Source organism: Procambarus clarkii, chromosome 78 (assembly GCF_040958095.1).
Source record: "Procambarus clarkii isolate CNS0578487 chromosome 78, FALCON_Pclarkii_2.0, whole genome shotgun sequence".
Lineage (NCBI taxonomy): Eukaryota > Metazoa > Arthropoda > Malacostraca > Decapoda > Cambaridae > Procambarus > Procambarus clarkii.
The window spans coordinates 22981394-23002435 of record NC_091227.1 but is presented as its reverse complement, the minus strand read 5'-3'; the positions used below and the strand labels follow the sequence as shown (position 1 = coordinate 23002435).

General features: G+C 37.9%; 1 protein-coding gene, 2 long non-coding RNA genes and 1 other non-coding gene across 8 annotated transcripts in view; 2 read left to right on the top strand and 2 right to left on the bottom strand.

Moving 5' to 3' along the window:
* Window positions 1–716, top strand: part of LOC138357411 (uncharacterized) — a 33370-nt gene extending 32654 nt beyond the window's left edge. For all 4 annotated transcript variants that reach the window (XR_011225014.1, XR_011225013.1, XR_011225015.1 and 1 more), the window contains one exon: window positions 618–716. This is a non-coding gene — a long non-coding RNA (uncharacterized lncRNA). The remainder of the gene's footprint in view (window positions 1–617) is intronic.
* On the bottom strand, window positions 542–6113 carry LOC138357410 (uncharacterized). Of its 2 annotated transcripts, XR_011225012.1 has the most exons (5): window positions 4592–4747; window positions 3307–3525; window positions 2091–2144; window positions 1244–1319; window positions 542–685 (listed from the first exon to the last, which is right to left on the bottom strand). It is a non-coding gene; the product is annotated as an uncharacterized lncRNA (long non-coding RNA). The 2 variants fall into 2 exon arrangements; XR_011225011.1 differs by lacking the exons at window positions 542–685; window positions 1244–1319; window positions 2091–2144 and having other exon boundaries at window positions 2794–3525; window positions 4592–6113.
* A 119-nt stretch (window positions 6114–6232) lies between these two features.
* On the top strand, window positions 6233–6304 carry TRNAE-UUC (transfer RNA glutamic acid (anticodon UUC)). Its single transcript has one exon. It is a non-coding gene; the product is annotated as a tRNA-Glu (tRNA).
* Window positions 6305–8366: 2062 nt separating this feature from the next.
* On the bottom strand, window positions 8367–18660 carry LOC138357409 (chloride intracellular channel Clic-like). The gene is made up of 5 exons (XM_069314239.1): window positions 18518–18660; window positions 16125–16287; window positions 14314–14488; window positions 13517–13656; window positions 8367–10211 (listed from the first exon to the last, which is right to left on the bottom strand). The coding sequence occupies exons 1-5, from the start codon at window positions 18601–18603 to the stop codon at window positions 10134–10136; spliced, it is 642 nt and encodes a 213-aa protein (XP_069170340.1). The 5' UTR covers window positions 18604–18660; the 3' UTR covers window positions 8367–10133.
* Window positions 18661–21042: the final 2382 nt, after the last annotated feature.

Genomic DNA, 21042 nt, shown 5'->3' with positions numbered 1-21042 from the left:
TTAGGTCAAACTAATTGACAGTAATCTGTTTTGCCCTTTCAAACAATGATGGTTTTAATCTAGGTAAAATATTTCAGAATATCTGAAAGTTTGGCAGACAAATCATTTAAGAGCTTTGATTAAATTTAAGTTAAAGACTGTGAAAACCATGTTGTATTGATGCTTCAGTGTCACTTTTCTAATGTTTTGTAAATTTAACAATGATCTTTAGTTAATTTAATTATAATTTGTACAAAGCTTAGGTGTTGCATAGCTTTAAATTTACTTTCAAATATGAAAACTAAAATATTGACTAAAGTTTCTAACACTTTAATATTTCAGACTAATTTGCAATATTTAGTTTATGTAAATTGAATAGGTAGTCCACTTTTACATCTTTTCAATGCATTTTGCATGCACTTATGTAACAAGTTACAAATAGGTGTAAATTTTACCAAGTATTTATTTTCAAAGTATAAAAATTTCAGATGTTTAAACATTGCATCAATAGTAGTAAAACAATAATTTCCAGCATAATTTTAGGATAAGGTATATAAAGTAGTTTCATTAAAATTGTTTTATTTAACAAGTTTTACATATAGTATTTATAATACATCTAATATTTATTACTGTTTCAGGGTGTGGGACAGATGCTCCTAGATGAACACAAGATCCAAAAGGCAAAGACAACTCCAGAGACAATCACCTGTAAAAGAAAAATAAACATTAAACAGGGACACTACTTTTATTATCACCAATGCCTAATAATAAGCAAAAAAATCCTAACATCCTATCTTTTAAGATAGGCTCAGCAAGGCCTATCCCTTCCTCTGGTTTTAGTGCAGAGCTTGTTCCCTGAATGGGTGCATTACATCCACCACTTTAGTGCCATCAACACATTGTACATGCCTTACTGAAAGCACTGTACAATGCATGCCAGGCACTAAAGTTTTAGATGCATCCACCCATTCAGCAAACAAGCCCTGTGAGAATTAACAATGTAACCATTGTTAAGGGTCCCTAAACCTATGCAAATCTAGTCCATCTATTAGATGGGTAGTAGAGCAAAGCTCTGAAAAAGCCAAGCCAGGGAAATCTGCAGGACTGCCTGGTCCCCTTTTATGAAATAGGGTAGGATCAGTACAAACTGCATCATCCCCTGTGGGTTGTAACAGTAGGACATGGTTACACACCTATAAATGGACTAGATAAGAGAATTAAGATTAGGTCAGTGATATAGCTAAAACATCAAATTCAAACTCACCCACTTTTTTAGATTTCCTTTTGCAGAGTAAAGGAGCCTCACTCCAAGCCAGTCCATGCATCATAATCACTTTCACCTGAAAAATATTTCACAAAATTATTTAAAGCCAATCTTGCTGTACTTTACAAATTCAGATGGAAAATATTTCTTTAAGGAATTTACCTATCCTACATATTCTAGTAGCAGTAGTAAAGCTCTAATTTAGCAATATATGGCATCAATTTGCCAAGTTTCAGTAAACATCATTTGAGAAACTATCCACAACTGCACTTCAATGGCAATTTACATTTATCTTTAGCCATTGCTATATTGTTTAAGTTATTACTATTTTTTTTACTTTTATGCAAATCTATTCAGATTAAGCAATTAACTACAACTGACAGAGGGACTTCTGGACTTTCCAAACCACATTCTGGGAAAACTATACAAATTTAAAACCAAGCTAAAGTAAACATTGAATGTTTTTTTACTTTCAAGGGAAAAATACCATCACTTAGAACAAAACTTTTCCTGCCATTAACTTTATTTGACTCATGATTACCCTTAACAGTGTTATACATTTATAGATTAAAGCTATTTAACAAACATTTAATGTTAACTAAACAAGATTTATATTTCATTAAAATTATTAATAAAACACCCTCAACTATGCTGTTTAAGATCTAATGCCCCACAATACAATTTTCACAATTTCAACATACCATTCTATTCAATACATTCCTGAAAGGACTAAACTTGCAGATATGGTACCCACTAGCCTAAGCCTAGACTTCCATACCCTAATATTTAATAGGTTTTTAGCAATTAACTTCTACCCTCTAACTCCAATGTACACAACACTACTTACTGTAGATCTGCAAGTATTTTCCTGCAGCTCTTTGTTGCCAGGACCTTCCACAACCTGTCATGTGAACAGTAAATATTACTAAAAAGTTATTTGCATAGCAATATTATTTTGTTCATACCTGTACCACCAGTTTAACAGTTGCCATTTTAAATGGCACACCAAGTATCTTTTTGTCCCATCTTTAATTACAAACAAACCTATAGTCATTTCAAGTCAACATCCTATACAAATTTTATTTTCCAACAACTTTAGTCATGAACATTTTTCTGGAACATTGCAAACAAACTTTAATTTAACAACCATGTATAACATTTGAATAAAAGCAATACAAAATATATATACAAATTATTATTCTTTTGCAACCACTGCTTACTACTAGGGGGACATTTATTCTGTTTAATGATGTACCAAGCTTTTTAGTCTGAAAATTCATAATTAACCCAACTATACTACCAAGACTGATTTTACTAAATTTAGTAATATTTTTACACTACCACCTATACAAGGCCATATTCTCTCCAGTTATCACCACACTTCTGCAGGTGTAAGGTTCTATCTACCCCATCTGCAGCACTTATGACCACACTTGGTCTTTATTATAAATTTCTTTATGAACCTGATACAGTACTATTAAAGGTTTTGTGGGAACAATTTAGCTACAGTTCTGCCAAAGGAATGATTAACACACCATGCAAGCCTAATATTAAAGTTAGAAATATTTATTAAAAGCAGAAGTTTATCATATGGGATGTTATTTTAGAAGAATGGGTGGTGTGGTGGTTATGTTATGGTTGAGTAACATGGTACAAGAGGGCAAGTAGTTGCTGAGCAAGTATGCCAATTTCAATTTCTAGCAAACTGGCAGATACAGCAGAAGTGCACACTTTCTAATGGCAGTAAAGTTCCTACTAGAGAGTTACTGGCCACCATTCATTAATGACTAGGGGAAGTTAGCTCAGAGCATCTTTGATGTGCTTTGATGGCAACAAAAATGTTGCCCCCCTTCAAAAGTTAAGCTTGTCTACAGCATTTCTTTTTTAATTAACTATGTAAGGGGGAGATTCTGAATAGCAAGTGCCAATAGGCACTGCCACTGGCTTATGGCAAAAGATTCTGTAGCAATAGAACTATAAGCTAGACTCTCTCCCCCCCCCCCTTCTTCCCAACTGTTCAGTGTCAAAAGGGAGGGGGGGTGTCCATTTACTGTACCAATTACATTTTAGTGTGGGCTTCATCCACTATTCTGATGTTAGCTGGAACATTTGTGCCAGCTGCTGGTTTGAAAGAGGCATACCATGTGCCAATTCAGGAAGCTTTCCACGTTCCTCACTGCATGTCAGCTCAGGACCTCGCTACCATGTTGGGAGGCAGTTGAAGACTAACCAATCAACATCCCAGGCTGGAGAGCAGTGCTAGCTCGGGGAGAATTTACCACCTGCAAAAAATTTAATACTCTTAATCTACAACATCTATCTCATCTTTACCTAGCCCCCAAACCTTACATTTGTCAGCATTAAACTGCATCTGGTAATTTTAACCATTTCAAAACTATATAGGGCATCGGTATTTTTTATTTGCCAATTCTGCAACTATTGCAGTCTAGACCATAATCTTGCAAATAACCGAGGTCCAATGAGAGCTTTTAGGCACTACTTACAACACTTCTCTCAACTTAACCCCATTTATACTAATTTCCTTTGGTATAGCCATGACCTAATCAACTTCAGTCAGCATTCCCAATGATCCGAGCCCCTATCAATTTTGCGCCACTATCAATATCTCTGCTGAAGTCAAGGTACACAAAATCACAAACCTTATCACCATTTCCTCAACTATGCAACCTAATCCATGAACATTTAGTAATAAAACTATGCGATTCATGTATCTAGTCATGTTTCTCAAAAAGAGTAGAGAAATGGCACTTGCAATGTTAGATTCTAGTAACTTTCCTCACAATAGACTAAGCTAATTGGTCACTAACTTAAGCGTTAAAGTTAACTCAAACTTTTCCTTTAAAACTTGCTATATTAGGAACTTTCCACGACCGGCCTTTACCCGACATAATTAAATAGGGTAAAAACGGTATATTAAATGCAGTAAAACTACGGTAAATTCAATATGATAAACTTGCATTCTTTAAGCATGGGCTGCATAGTAAGTGAACTAAACTAAATGTTAAGCACCCTGGCAAACCACTTCGTTCTATTCAATTTCTTTAATCATTTTGTCCGGCTAGAATTTTTAGATTAGATTAAAGGAACACCCTCCCTGATAACGGCTGAACTAGTTAACCAAATACAAATATTTAGGTAAAATACTTTCATAAAACCCGTCTACTTCCCCCACCAGTAGACTTGTTCAGCTAAAGGCATAATGTAATGTTCCACTTTAGTAAATAAAGACTTAAAAAAACACTACCCCATCTGTGTAGTTACCGGTTACCTGACATTCTACGCTTAAAATAACCCATCTATTCCCCATAATTGTTCGATATAACTTACCTCTCACCCGCTGGTCGAGTACACAGCAGTATATATCCTCCTCCATCACTCACCGCGGGGATACTCTTTCACTCTGGCCGCAAATTGCCTCAAATCACCTACGTTGGCCATAAACATATATAGAAGAGCAACTGACCGTAACACCCTATAGCGATCATCACATAACGTGGGAACATTAGTAGTACTGCTGTCAAAACATAGATGGCGCCAGGACAAACGTTAATTCCTATGGACTCGCCTAGTTATGCGTAGGGAATTGAGCTTCAGCTGTTTGGTCCCGCCCCTCATCTGTATTCACCTAGTTGTACTCACCTAATTTGTGCTTGCAGGGGTTGAGCTTTGGTTCTTTGGTCCCGACTCTCAATCAACAGGTGTACAGGTTCCTGAGCCTATTGGGCTCTATCACATCTACATTTGAAATTGTGTATGGAGTCAGCCTCCACCACATCACTGCTTAATACATTCCATTTGTTAACTACTCTGACACTGAAAAAATTCTTTCTAATATCTCTGTGGCTCATTTGGGTGAAATAAGCATTGTTCTGAGAGAGAGTTGCTCTGTCGATCAGTCTGTGCGGGGTCGGAGCTCGGCGATTATTAAAACACATGTATCTTCATTAGAACTTTATATATATCTATGGTAAAGTATTTAAAATGAAGCTTATATTTCTATCTTCCTCAACACATATAAAAACATTTGCGTTTATTAACGAATTTACGTGAAATAAGCATTGTTCTGAGAGAGAGTTACTCCGTTGCTCGATCTGTGCGGTATTGGAGCTCGCCGATTAGAAAAATACACGTATCTTCGCTTTAAATACAAATATGCCCATGGTAAGGCATTTAAAATGAAGATTATGTTTCTATCTTTCTTGAGACGTATAAAAATCTTACGTTTATTAACGATTCTGCGTGAAATAAGCATTGTTCTGAGATGAATATTGCGGATTTCCGGCTCTACGACCGATGAAAAATGCAACTTTTATACAACTACAAATATCTTTAGTTTTACTTTAAATTTTGTCCTGAAAGAGTTTTCATATATAGATCCAGTTTCTGCCGTTCTTCTGACATAAAAAGACCTTTGGTTTAATAAGTTATTAAGATGTTTTCAACAATATTACTAGGGCGTTCACCGATTCTAACATGGGCGACCCGTTTGGAAACGCAACACATGGGTTGACCTGATTGATATATGGGTCAGATTCCATTAAGGTTCGGAACACATACAATGCCTAAAGCCACTTTTCTAAGCCAATGCCTAAAGCCACCACGTTTCTGCCCGAAACGCTGCGCGTACTAGTGGCTTTACAAGATCGTAAATACTGTGCTATGTATTCTCTCTAATCCAATGTACCTTCTTTTATATAAATAAATAAATAAATAAATAAATAAATAAACTTACGCAAAGCGTTTCGAGCAGAAAAAACACTAAGACTAAAACTTAGGTTAATGTACATACTTTTTCTCCAGTGATCAAGGTAAGTTAAACATTTATGGTGTTGTAATTTAATTTTATTTATTCCCGAAACTCTACAAGAATGTAAGAACTCTTGTACATATAAATAAATAAATATATAAATAAATGCTATTAAAACTGCTAAATGCTTATAATTTATGTTTGATGATAACTGTATCATGTCCCATGTGGTCTAGTGGCTAGGATACCTGGCTTTCACCCAGGAGGCCCGGGTTCGATTCCCGGCATGGGAAAGGTTTTTAAGGGGTCCCAGTGGTATTGTCGGGTTTGTTCTCGACGCACAATCGATAATTCCGGGTTCAAATCCCCACAGAAATGGTTAGGCACGTTTCCTTTCGCCTGATGCTCCGGTTCACCTAACAGTAAGTAGGTACTCAGGAGTTTTGTTCTGGGGTTGCATGCTGGGCGGGGTCAGGAATTTGACCTTGGTGGGGGGGGGGCCTGACCTCGATATAAGCCTAACGTGTATGAATACATTGGCTTCATGTCCCCGACACAGTGAATTATTATTTGAACAAATTCGCGTGACTCAGGATCCATCCCAAATGCTCTGTATTAGTGAGCTCAGACTTACTTCTTAGTAATCTAAGACAGTAATTAGTAATATAAGACAGACTTATAATCTTAATAAAATTATGTTTATTTGCATTTCCCCTGATAATTCCCTCCTCTCCTGCTACCCTCTCGGAATACATCTCCAGTTCTTAGCCGGAAATGGAAAGCCGAGATTTCTCTAACGATCCTTAAGCTGGGAAGTGAGTAGGTATTGTCTGCAGCACCTGGGGCAGCAGCAGCAGTCTTTCCTGGGGGGAGGGGGCAAGGGGTAAAACGGGAGGTAAAAAATCGCTTCATGCAGGTCGGCGTTCAATCCCCGACCGTCCAAGTGGTTGGGCACCGTCCCTTCACCCCATCCCATCCCAAATTCTTATCCTGACCCCTCTTCCAAGTGCTGTATAGACGTAATGGCTTGGCACTTCCCCTGATAATCCCTCCCTCCCCTCAGTGTGGCCCACATGAATCAATCGGCTTGTGAGGTTAGCTCGCCTAGTTAGATATTGGGTTAAGTGGGGGTTGTAGGGTTGGTGTTCCTATCGATCCCTTGACACCGTTCGGCCATTCAGTGGTGACCCACTTATACTGCTCCAGTTTTCCCCTGAGGTTGCTTGTCCATGTGCCTCTGCTTTGGTTCCATAGTGGGTAGAGGTGCTGGGTAGCAAAGTCTTTTTTTGATTATCTGTGTGCTTATTTCTGACCATAATCTCCTCTTCTCCGACTCGTGGGTTGGGCAACCAGGGCCCTCGAGTTGGAATATGTCGGAAGATCGGACTCCATAGCTCTGGCTGTGTGGTGTGCCCAGGCCAGGCTTGGTCTTTGACTACCCCCAGTTGACCCTCGCCAATTCCCTCCCACTCCTCGTTGAACCCCAAGCCCCCCGCCAGCGGGGGGCTTGGGGTTCAACGAGGAGCTTTTGGGGAGGGCTTGGGAGCTTGGGGAGATGAGGCTACCCCTCGTCTCCTGGGGTAGCTTCCAATCTTGTGACAACTGTGCATTTACCCTCTATCCTTAATAAGGGTTCAAGGTGCCGTCTCCACACTCCTATTTCATTCCTTCTAGCACTGCTACATTCCAGGATTTATTTGGAACAGCTGTGTGGCTTAAGTATTTTGATCCTGGTCACGATGAACATACATGCCCAGATGATGTACGTATCCATATAGACTTGGTTGATTGTATATTCCCACGTTGCTTTTAGCCTCACTCGGACTTGCTCAGTTGCGGCCCCGTCTCAGGAGGCAGCCTCCCGCCTAGTTGTTTTGTCCTTCATTAGCGAAAACTGGAATAGTATACATGGGTTACCATTGAAGGGTCGAACAGTATCCCAGAGATTGATCGGAACATGAACCCCACAATGCCCACTTGACCCGATGTCAAACTAGGCGAACTAACCAGACAAGCCAATTGATTCAGGTATGCCACACTAAACCTCTTGTTTTACCCATTCCCCCCACCAAAGAAGCATGTTGCATCCCCAGGGGCTGCTGCTACTGGGTAGACTCAATTCCTAAAGGAAGGAATCCAAGGGAATGTGCGAGTTTTCATATATGGCTAACATATAAGGGTGTATTTTGCTTGTGCATCACCGCAGCATGTAGAGGAGTGGAGCAGAAGCCACCCCCTCCTACCCACAGGTAGTACATAAGAGTGCCACTCACTATGTGAAGGCACCATCAACCGTGTGATTCTATATAGATTTGTAGGCAGATATTAATATTTGAAGGAAATTGAAACAAAATCTTCCCATATCATTTGATGTTTATTTTCCAATATCTTTAAAAATCTGTAAAAATCAAGAGCCATTAAGAACACTCATGGCCATAGACAACTTGATCAAAAGGCTGTTGATGTATAAATGCTTAAAACTCAACAATGAAAGTATTTAACTTGTCAGTTATCAAGCCTACAATGAATTACCCAGGCTAACATTTTTTTCAGAATCCCATGTATGATAACAAAGTTCTAAAGATCCTTAAGATCTTAAAAATTGTTGCATACTTGCAGCTCTAAAAAGCTTACACAATAAGAAGGCATATATTCGTAATAAGTTCATGTGGAAACATGTTAACTATATTGTTAACAAACTTAATAAAATTCTAACTCAAAACAAAGAGCAGGCTAGTACAGTATTACTTCGATTGCTTACTGTAATTGTGAAAAGTGGTTCCAGAATATGACAAAACTCAAATGTTTCTCATATTACTCTAACTGGTGTGACCAAGAAAAAAACAGAACTTTTTCAACTGTTTTGTTCCATCCTAAATTCTGTTCACCACAAGAAGCCGTCACACACACACCTCATGTATCGAGAAGCTTACGTTTACAACAACGGTCATGCAAGCTTTAATTCTTATTCCTATACACAATTATTTTGTGCCAATAACTACTACTATTATTATTATTACAAATGCATGAGGTGTGATTCTAAATACTTCCAAAACTTAATAATTTGCTTTAACTTAAGACACTTTTTAAGTAACATGACTGACTGCCAAGTGTCACAAGACCTCCCTCCCTCCCCCATCGCCTCCCTCCCCCAAAATCATACTGAACTTCTAGACTCCATTTTGTATAAAACTAATATACAGGAATAAGTCTTCTCTCCGATATATTGCAATATTGGGAATTGTATTTACACATCAGAAAACTGAAGGATAGGAGTTATTTCAAAAGTGAAACCCAGGAATCAGATGAAAGACGAGACACTTTGGTAATGTACAGTTTGGAAAACCTCTCGGTGAAGCTAAAAAAGTATGCTGTAAACAATTCTTTGAAAATTACTTGCCAATGAGGAGTTCCAAAATATATGTAGGTGGAAAATTAATGAATCCCAAAAGACAGAATGTAGCAAAAGAACATTAACAGATTGTAACAGTATACAACAGAAAAAATAAAGGCTATAAACAAGGCACAAAACAAAGTTTCACTTTCTTAATTTTCACAATTCCTTCAATAGCCCTTCATGTCATATTCTATATATTAGGCAGGGAATGCTAAGATAATGTTTGACCTTAAAAACTGAGATTATTTTAGTCAGTTACAGATAAATATTAAAGATTTTTATTAATATTAAAGTGAAAATTTGGGTCAAACAAGACCTCGAGTATAATATTTTCTTATCTGTCCAATTATGGACTTGGAGAATACCTTGATGGGAGGTAGCATTAACAATTACACCGTGCTCTTACGTGTTGTGTTTTGATATAACCTGTCCAAATGATACTGCTTAGCACTTCTTCAATCGGGAGAAATGAACTATTTACATACACCTGAAATGTAGTGTCATAAATACAGACACGTAATATAATTAGAAAAATCAACATAGTTTTTTCAGATACAAGAAGATATCCAAGTTGTTGTTTTTTTGTCATGGTCAACTACGTTGCCTGACAATTTATCGAGCAGGGATATGTTAGTATTACCTTTCACCAATTTACATAATTTGCACAGAAAGCCACAACAGTGAGTGCCAAGCGTCACCTGGCAAATATTGTTTGAACGTGGCACTTAAGGGCGGATGGTGGCGGGTATGGATGTTGTGAACGTTGGCGTTTCCAGCTCTTCATGCTTCTTCATCCTTGTGCCCTGTAAAATAAGATTTTTATTTTAAAAGCTGAAGCTGAAAGTAAAACTAAGTTATATTTCTGGACAAAGACCAGATATATATATATGTTATATATATACACACACACACTAATGAAGGGCTCCATATAAATTAACCACAATATTTAAAATGTGACGCTGTTGTTCATAATTTGTTAATTTCATCTCACAATGTATTCTGAACTACATACAGTACCTTACACTAAGTCAGCTAAGCTACACTGCGTAGCGAATGCCTCAACTAGTTGGCAATTTATTTAATCGTGACCTCAATTACTCAATCAAGATTTTTTATTAACGGATATCTGGTGGTAATACCAAGTGAATTAGCTTAAATGAATATCATTTAGTAGTGTGAATGAAGTAAATGTAATTTAATATGAATATACCCTGAGCATTACTTGAATTTTCACTTGATATTGATAACTAAAATTAGTTGACAGAAGATATAATGTATATCAAGAGAACCTGTAATTTTCCAATACAATTCTTTTACGAGAACATCAGAGGAAACATGAGAGTAACTCGAGAAAAGACCAAGTGCTCTTTAAAATTAAATGACAAATGCCGGAACTGGAAGAAGTGAAGCCACAACATGTGCCATTCCAACAAGCCTTAGCAACAAGAGAGGTGAGAAGCACCTGACAGAACTGGATACAGAAAACACAATCTGATTGGAGAGGATGTTATCATAGTTACTAAAAGACTGGGCAAGAAATCCAGTAATTGACTAATAAAGCTGTACTTCAGTCTTCATCACAGAAGACTGAATATACCAGATACAGTAGATGGAAAACAGCCAATGTAGTAGATTGATGGTGATTTGGCAGGAAAGGGAAGGGAAGACTGGGTTAACCAATTACTGCAGAAGACTGCTAGTAGACTTAATATACAGCAGCACCTCACAGAAAGTAGTGTATTGGGAAGGGAATTCAAAACTGACTGGAGTACTTTGACAAACAGAAGGTAGTGTCGTAGTGAGAGACAAACAGAAGGTAGTGTCGTAGTGAGAGATTTGGATCGAGTAATGTAACTATTTAATAAGTAGGATCCCAAGGTCAGCCCTAGGACATTTATTTATGATCGATTTAGAATTTTTCAAATCCAGCAGCCAGATCCAGCTCTTGCTTAGTTTTACAGTTCATTTTGTGGTCCATAAAGCTACGTATAATGACCAAATACCAATTCTTAGATTTTATGGTTTTTTTTATTTTTAAGGTGGGCTGACAACAGGACGAGTAGGCAATCGCATGCTGTTTGAAGAGCTGTAAGTATACTATACTAACAAAATGGAAGGAAAAAATTATTGATTGCGTAGATATGGGCCATCAATGCCTATGATTGACAAAAAATTTAGAAAATGATATACTGTACAGTGTAACCTCGATTCGGCAAATACCCAGTTAAGACTTACACTTTTCAGGCTGGATTTATTTACCAGTTTCGATGAACTCTGGTTTGCTGAAGCGGGGGAACGTGTGGATTTGCTTAAGATGTTGTAACAGTTCACAGACTGGTGAAAAACTTTCCCAATTATATCACAGATTACAATTAATAATTCCTTCATATGACAAGTTGGACCACACAACAAGTGAACCACATAGAGGGGTGGGACCAAAGAGCCAAAGCTCAACCCCCGCAAGCACAAAAAGTACATAAACCAAACACCAGCTTGAGTGGTCCACACAACAAGTGAACAACTGAGTTTCCATGATTTTTGTTCACTGATTTATGGCACCACCAGCTTTGAAAATGAATTTTAAAGCTGAAGCGTGAGAAGCTAGCTGTATGTGGTGAAATCTCGTTATAGACATTTTCTGTGATGAAACAACGTGAGTAGAGGTGGACAGATATAGGGAATACTGTAAGTCTCACACGATTTTCCTTTTGATGCATTGCCGTGTAATATACTGTAAATATCAGTATACTGTAATATGATTGCCATCTGCTATTTCAGAAATTATTTATGTTAATGGCTCTAACTTTCAAAACAACTCGAGCACAGGTGGACGGTTCTAATCCCTGTGCACACAGAACCATGTGTGTTATCCTTCACATGTGTTACAACAGTTCAGTGAGTGACAGCCTCAAAATATTAAAATTAATATATCATTTCTAAAATAAGTATTTTTATAGCTCTTAGTATCCTAATAATGTTGCTAAACTTAAAATATAACCCAAAAATATATATATGTAAATCCAATATTTGAGAGAAATTTATGTTACTGGATCTGGCAAACAGTAGCCTACTGTAGGGTGTATAGACCTAGTTCCTCAGAGTTCATACAGTAGGCACCCAGTGCCATTGGCTTTGTCTGCGAGTTGTGCGCTGGTGCAAGATTATATTGTGGAATTTACCATTTTTTAACTACAGCTGTATTGTTATAAAACAAGATGTTGACGACTGTTGATGACGACGGAGAGGAAGAGGAGTTATCAACCCATGTTGATAAACACCTTGATATTATTTCACAAACTGAAAATCCAGAGTTACCAGGCTTCTAGCAACACTTAAGGATGATGAAAGATATTTGTCTCAAGGAGATGACAAAAGGAAGAACAAATCAAAATGAGTCAATATTTTGCAAGAACTAGTAGCAGAAAATCAACCAGCTCAGCTGTACCCAGCAAGAGCTGGGTAGTACAACAGTACAACAGCAGCCAGCAGAGCTGATGCAGACATCTAAGAACATCGTGTGTGATCTAAGAACATCGTGTGTGGAGTGTACAAGTGTTAAATTTAAGTACATAGTGTTGAAGTGTTAAAATTAAAGTTGCAGTAATTTTAGTGTACAATAGTTTTCATAAACTGTATTATAGTACTCAGCATACAGCAGAACTAAATAATCAATACAATGCTAACTGCATAATACAGTACGTATTTACTGTACAGTATTCACAACTCCACGAGAATTCAAGAATGACATAACTCTAATAATAAGGTAAATATAACTGATACAGTATTTTTTAGTAGAATAGTAATACTGTATATAGGTACAGTATATAATATAATGCATTTTTATTGTGTACAAGACAAAAATAGACATTGATGCAAATGCCTCCTGGAGAAATCACCTGTTGCAATGAATTCCTCACCGCAACGAACTTGGGTTGGTCCCAAATAGTTCGCCGAATCGAGGTTGCACTGTACTGCATATTAAAAAAAAAAAATGGTCAAACAATTGCCCTGCAATACAAATTATATCAATGTTGGATGGAAGAATAAATGTAGGCAAGGAAATACCTCCAATAAAATTTCATAAATTATTTAGACATATAATGTATACCTGCTGTTGTTTGTAATGGTTAATGATATCCTGATCTGCTGGGCAGGACTGTGTGAAGGCGTCCAACTGGTACATGTGGAACATGTACCGCCACAGGTGTTCCAGCTCCTCAGGAACCTCAAAGTCGGCAAAATATTTACCTGTAAAGAAGATTTGACTGTATTCAGTAATGAACTCTCACATGGATGAACAGAGCTGTAGATAGAACAATTTAAGTGAGAAGAGACTTGTGAAAACCCATCAGTAATTTCAAAGCAATATACTACAAAGATCATATGAAAGATGGGACACCATGAGTTTAGCTCTAATCCTGTAATTGCACTTAGGTAATTGCCCTTGGATTAGATGAATTAGGAATCTATCAAATGACCCAGAAAATGATCTAGAATATATATAAAAAGTTAGTCCTCATATGCAGATGGTAAGTGTTTAGATAACCATACATGTAATTGAGGTCAGACAGAATAATGTTTAAGGAGAGCATGACACTGGAATATACACAATATTACCAGAAGGCAACAGTGCAGGAGTGACGAGATTATTACCGTAGAAAACCAAATTTTACTGTGTCCAACTGGTTATGTGTACGTACCTAACCAATACCATTGGTCAATAAAACTAATAAGTAGCATACAAAAATTTAAATACAATTACATTTTTATAAACATTTGTATTCTATTCACATCAATGTTGAGCTAAACCTAACAGAATAAAAAAAAAAACAGTGGCAAATAATCTGCGAGTACTTCAGGTATATTGATAGCTGGAAGGAAATCACAATTTGAACTCTTACTTACCAGCAACACGAATATGCTGCAACTTTGGCATAAGTTCACAATCAAAGCAGCACATGGTATCCCCTGTGAGGAAGCGGGTCCCTCTCTCACCTAGATGGTCATTGATCTTGCGTAGGTAATTCAGCAGGATGTTCTTTGAACTGTCATCACGCTTCAGCAACATCAGCTTAAATTTCTGAAAATGACATTAAAAGTTGTAGTTCATCAGTCATTTTTACTGTACTGTATTTTAATAATTTGAAAAAATACCACACAAATCTAATGTTATACATACAGTATTTACCTAAATTTATACCCAAGAGCCACCATCTCACAGTGGGCTCAACGAGAACAGGTCCCCCATCTTGTCAGAGGTACTGTACTATGACAGTATGTACAGATATTTCCTAAAACCACAATAGTGCTGTGAGTAACAGAAACTTGTAAACTCACAGGAAGGGGGAGAAAGGTTTTAATCCGGGTTTTCCCCAGACCACGATCCATCAGTAATTTTAAATCTAGGTCCCTAATTTGTCTTGGATGCACTGGGATGAACACTGAAGGTACCTAATCATCCCAATCTGAACTTAGGACAGTCTCATTTGCAAGGTGAGCATGGGAGGATACTAATCACTACTCTACAGGGGACAATAAATGTGCTTCTGATGTCTACATGTGACTTGGTTATAGTTGTCCCTAATCACTAGACCAAAGCAGGAGTGTGTTCGATTCTGATAAATGACACTTTCAGACAGAAACATCTTGTCACTACCTCTGACGAAGACAGCTGACAGCTCAACAAGTGCTCTTGGTGAGGGTGCTCCTCACAATACAAAACCATGACTGAAGCCTGGTTTCATAGTTGATTCTAATAGGGGTGAAGAGGGTCAAATTTTGTTGACATCCTTATTAATTCTATACTACCTGGTATCCTCAGATATGGTATGAATCGTAACTCCTTTAATATGGCCCCCAATTACATTTTAACCATTTTATAGACAGATATTTGCTACACTTGGAGAAACAATGTCTTGCATAAGCTATTGAGCATATTTAAACCAAAATTCTATGGTTTGTTTTCATTTTGAGGAGGCACTGTTTTCATTCACCCAGGTATGGGCTCTGCTATCTTGAAAAATGAAGTTTCGAAGCTGGGATGAGGGGAAAAAACTAGATGTAGTGAAATCTCTTTACACAGGGTTATTTGGTAGTTGTCTGTCAAATGAGAGGCTCTAATTAAAAATTTGCTCAGTGAACCTAACTCATTGAGCATGGAAAATACTAGGTTATGAATGGTAATTTGTGTAATTTGGGACCAATCATGTTTTAACAGCAACATTGGGAGAGACAGTTGATGCCTTGGGAAAGCTACAGAGCATGTTTAAAACAAAACTCAATGCTTCATACTCATTCTGAATAAAAAAAAAAAAAATTAGGAATGGCAGAGGTACACATGTACTTGACTTTTGTGAAATGCAATTAATCTAGAAGAATAATGTATAACCTCGCATCCCCCTCAAGCATTTTCTCATCAGATTCTTCCACAATGTTATTTCACAATAAACAGAGTATCTCTGATCTTTAAATTGTTTTATCGTGTAGGGTCTACTCTGTCAGTGTAGTATCTCTTTGGGTGTACAGTGCACAATTACTTGCCTTCCAAAAAGAAAAAACAATTTGGTAAGGGTGCAGTCACAAAAAATTCAAACTACTATCAGGACCTTCGACAAATATTAGTAGGCACTTTAATAAGCCATTCTTAATACTGTAACTCGTTATCTTAAATTAATTTTTGCAGCACTTAGCACAAAAAACTAAATATTAACACCTACACTATAAACATTCTCTGTCCGCTGAGCAACATCTTTGTCTTGTACAAAAAGATTGTGACCACCAGGGATGTTCTTCATGATGTGTCTCTCGATTTTGTCATTTTCTAGGACAGCCAGTCCATTGTCTATCAGGATGGGTGGAGGAGTCGCCTCAAAATTTGACCTGACAAACAAAAAGAAAATATCTGAGTACATTAATGCAAAAATGCTACATGTCTGGTAATAAAAATGTGATCATCCTATTAACCTGAATAACGGCTAATATACCAACCCATCCTCTCGCATAATATGTTATGTTTTCAGAGGAGTCAGCATGTTGAAAATGCAACATATTAGTAAAAATGAAAGCACCTACATGCTGTACTGCCCTTTTCAATGCATTGGCCTCAATATTAGGAGGGTTGCTTGCATTTCTTGTCCAGCAAAATTGTTTTTCTTATGGAGTGACAAATTGAGAGAATGGGTTGGATACAATATATAGTACTGCTAATCCTATTAAGCAGGATAATAGGTTCCAAAAGAGGATAAATTAGTACACATTAGAATCTTAAGCTTATGTTCATGGACCAGCTTGGATAAATGAGGTAAATTGATTGCGGCCTACCCTAAGGTGTCTGAAAATTTTAATCAAAGTGAATGTAGCTCAACTTTAAGGAACTGGACACAAATACACAGAACATCAGAAGAATAATTCAGGAACTGGATGTACAGTGGCAGCTCCTGTTTATCTCTACTTAAACTCATTCATATAAATAGTGGAACCTCGATTCAACAAAATTCAATTCGCCAAATCTCTGGTCAGAACACACACTTTCCATGCCAAATTTTCTCACACGATTTGACGAACAAGAAGCGGGAGATGTATGGATTTGCTTAGGAACATGGGACTGAATTCACAGATGGAGGCAACATAACAAGAAATAGTTGGAGCCTTAGGAAAACCACTGAGCATATTTAAAACCAAATTCTACAGTTCTCTTTTTATTTCTAGTTACAGAGGTTTTTGTTCAGTAAAATATGGGTCTTTTTTTTTTTTTCCTTTCAAAATAAGATTTTGAGGATTGGGAAATATCCAAGATGTGGTTAAATCTCTTTACAGACAGGTTCTCTTGGTTGTTGCCCTTCATATGACAGGTTGAAATAATTTCACTCAGTGAAATGGAAAGCATGGAAGCATGGAAAAATATTAAGTATGATTGTTAACTACTGTATCAATATGGCTTCAATTACGTTTTTGATGATTTTTGCAGATGGACTCGGTATTACAAGAAATGATTGGAGCCTTGGGAAAGCTACTAAAAATATTTAAAACCAAAGTCTATGGTTTATTTTCATTTCAAGTTGGCAAGGTTTTTGTTCACTCAGGTTCACCCTGCTACCTTTTCAAAATGAGTTTTGAGACTGGGGGATGAGAGAAATGTGTTAGACGTAGTTACATTTTGTTTGCAGACATGTTCATTTTATAGTTGTCTTTCATACTATAGGTTTTTATATATACTATATACTTTTTACATAGATTTTTATATATACTATATAATTTTATATAGGTTGAAATGAAAATTTCACAAAGTGAAATTAGTTCATACTGCGTGGGAAATGCAGCCTAGAGAAATCTCGGGTTGCAATGAATTGGGGTCAGTTCCATATACAGTAGTTAACTGAATCCAGGTGTATATGTTGTATGTCTATCTTGAGATGATTTTGGGGCTTAGCATCCCTGCGGCCCCGTCCTCGACCAAGCCTCTTTTTGTTACACATCCCCAGAGACTTTTGCCTTTATTTATAGACAGCCAGTAGCAGCTGTCTAACTCCCAGGTACTATTTACTGCTAGGTGAACAGTCATCAGGGTGAAAGAAACTGCCCGTTTGTTTCTGCCTCCACCGGGAATCGAACCCAGAACCTCAGGACTATGAATTCTGAGCGTTGTTCACTCAGCTGTCAAGCGCCCCCAAGTCTAACCAATATTTGAAACAATCTATTGCTCACACGTCTACCATATTACCCGGGTAATTTGTTTCATAAATCAACAACTCTTGTTTTTAAGTATTTAAACAGGTTTTCCTAAATCCAAAGTAATCCAGTTACAGTATATCCATTATTTTGTGCTATTTTTGTATTGGCATATTTAACACCAAAGCTCCCACCCCAAGAGGAATTTTGAATAAAGTAATAATATTTCCTGTAAGACCAAAGATTTTCTCATATCTCTCTCTCTCTATCTCTATATCTATCTACATCTATCTATCTATCTATCTCTCTCTATCTCTCTCTTTATTTTTAAGATAACTTTTACATCATCACGTGTAAATGAATATGCTGCTATAAAATATTATTTAAATATATTAAAATGTTATGTTAGCATTTAGTTAATTTATTACCAGATAACACAAACCTGAAGTCTGGTGGTGGTTTGAGCATATCCACTGTGGTGACCTTAAGAGAGATAGTCTTGAGCTCAGCCAAGAGATACAGGTCCATGAAATATTCCTGACAGAAGAGACATGCTCCTTTTCGGCGGCCATCAATCGTAGAGGCCTGTAATAAAGTGAAGTACAGTACATATTACTAAGTATTCTTTAAACCACATGACATACTGTATTTATTTAATAAAGGCAACTAAAAAAAAACTTAATTTATATATTTACACAGTGCTATATTTAGATGACATTCATATAACATTCATATAACATATGTCATTCATACAGATAACATTCATATAACAATGTCATTCATATGACATTCATATAACCATCCCATACAGAAACGTCATTAAAAGAATGTTAGGAATGGTCTGGCACAGACAATTTAATACAGTACAGACAAATGTAAGGTCGGCTTAGGAAATAACACTCCCAGATGCATAGAATACGTCACAGTAACATAGGTGACAACATATAACCCAGACCACACATGAATCATGATGTTTCTGCATCCCCTTGGACCCTTATCAAGAGGCAACTTAAAAAAGTTGAAGAAACCATTATAAGGGTAAAGGGGGAGGGCGAGATAGAAAGGGGGAGGGTGAGATGGAGAGGAGGAGGAGGAGGCAAGGAGAGGTGGGGAGAGTGCTAATTAGAAGAAACTAACACAAAAATGCAGTTACAAAGCTCATAGTGATATTTATGCAAGAGTTATAAATGTGCAGTGCAAGTGCATTCCATGTTTTCCTGAAATGTAGTAAAATGTGAATGCCCCAGTGGCCAAGCTCTAGTCATCCATTACCACTAAACGAGTCAAACAATCATCCATTGCCTAAGAATAACTGAAATTAATAACACCTAGTAGGCCATCAAAAAGGTCTTAAGGCCCCCCACAAAATTATTATCCCTCCCCCCCCCTCATCCTCTCGTGGATAACAAGACTTTCATTCACTTGGACCATTGGAGCCTTGAACTGCAGACCACAAGTGTAGGAGCCAGCAACCATGCCTACTGAGCCAACAGCTCCCACAATAAGCAAGGAACCCAGACACACACATCTTGTGTCCAATTGGGTGTTGTACGGAAGCCGAGGTGGGTGGGTGTTGAACAGTGGGTGGGGCGGGGGCTGGAGTGGGCGAGTCTACCACACAGGTCGGGTTGGGTGGGTGTAGCACATAGGCAGCAGTGTGGTATTTTTCAATCAATACTCACCAATCAGTCATTACGGTTAAGCAAGGTCTACATTTTTATGTCCCACGTACTAGCCTCGTTGTACCTGTTGCAGTATAAGTTAACTATCCTAACATTCGAATTCTTTGTCAAATCTGGCTTTAAAGTTGTAGGTAGAGGTGGCTTCTACTTCTTTCAGTATACAGTATACGGTACTATTTATGGACATCCGTACAGGATACAGACTGTTTCCTTACATTTCTTTGACAAATTCGCACTTCCAGCTAACCTCTATGTCCTCTTTGTACTTTCTATTAATTTGAAAAAGCTGTCCTTGTCCATCTTGTTTATTCCCCTCGGTACTTTTTATGTTTTGATCGTATCCGCGTAGTTTTGGTTACAGTGGCAGGGTGTGGAGGTACAGAGGCAGCAGTGTGGTGGTAGTGGTGTGTTCGGCGTTATCACTGAGCATCCTGTTCACGCCACAACACAATGAAGTCCTCACTATACTTAGACAACGCCTCGCTAGCCTGAGGCACGGTATTAGTACACCCACCCACACCTATATCACTAGCCCACACCCACAGTAATATTCTAAAGAAGGACGACATATAAACAGGTGATAAAGCCCTGCTTCACAAAGGTGTGAAACATTTGTACAAAGACTATAGACCAATAGCATCTGAAATCATACGAAATCATATTTTTATTTATTTACGTATTTATATATACAAGAGTTTTTACATTCTTTTACAGCCAGTAGCACGCGTAGCGTTTCGGGCAAGTCTTTAATCCTAATTTTCCCTGGAATACGGCCTCGCCTAATCGTTTAACAACCAGGTACCCATTTTACTGGTGGGTTAAACAGAGACTACAGTTAAGGATTTGCGCCCAGTAAATCCTCCCCGGCCAAGATACGAACCCAGGACAAAGTGCTCGCGAAGGATGCGAGACCAGGAAAGTGGTAAGACGCCAGGCGAGCGTCTTACCACTACGCCACGGGGACTGCCAAACCAAAACCCTTATATCGCCAAACCCTTAACAATAGAACGTGCATGTTCGGTTGTCAATTGTGGCCAGCTAAGACTAGACCTGGAGTACGCTAGTAGTGCATTCTGGGAGTTAGTTTTTTCTACTCCCGGCCAGGTTTGTCTTATAACGTGCTCCAACAAGTTGTTGCCTGGAGCAGCCCGGAGCAGCCCGAAGGCCCACATACAAACACCTGGCACCACACCAGTTGTGCAGGATCAGCAAGTCGCCTGTACACAATACCTCCCCTTCTGTAACTTGGGGGCTACCGCCCCCTTGCAAGTCATGCCCCCACCCC

What these genes read in the sequence shown, in the direction of transcription:
- LOC138357409 (XM_069314239.1), bottom strand. Translation starts at nt 18,603, where the DNA reads ATGGACCTGTATCTCTTGGCTGAGCTCAAGACTATCTCTCTTAAGGTC. An exon ending in AAACCACCACCAGACTTCAG is followed by an intron (nt 16,288 to 18,517) that starts GTTTGTGTTATC and finishes TTTGTTTGTCAG; the next exon opens with GTCAAATTTTGAGGCGACTC. An exon ending in GCAGCATATTCGTGTTGCTG is followed by an intron (nt 13,657 to 14,313) that starts GTAAGTAAGAGT and finishes TCTTCTTTACAG; the next exon opens with GTAAATATTTTGCCGACTTT.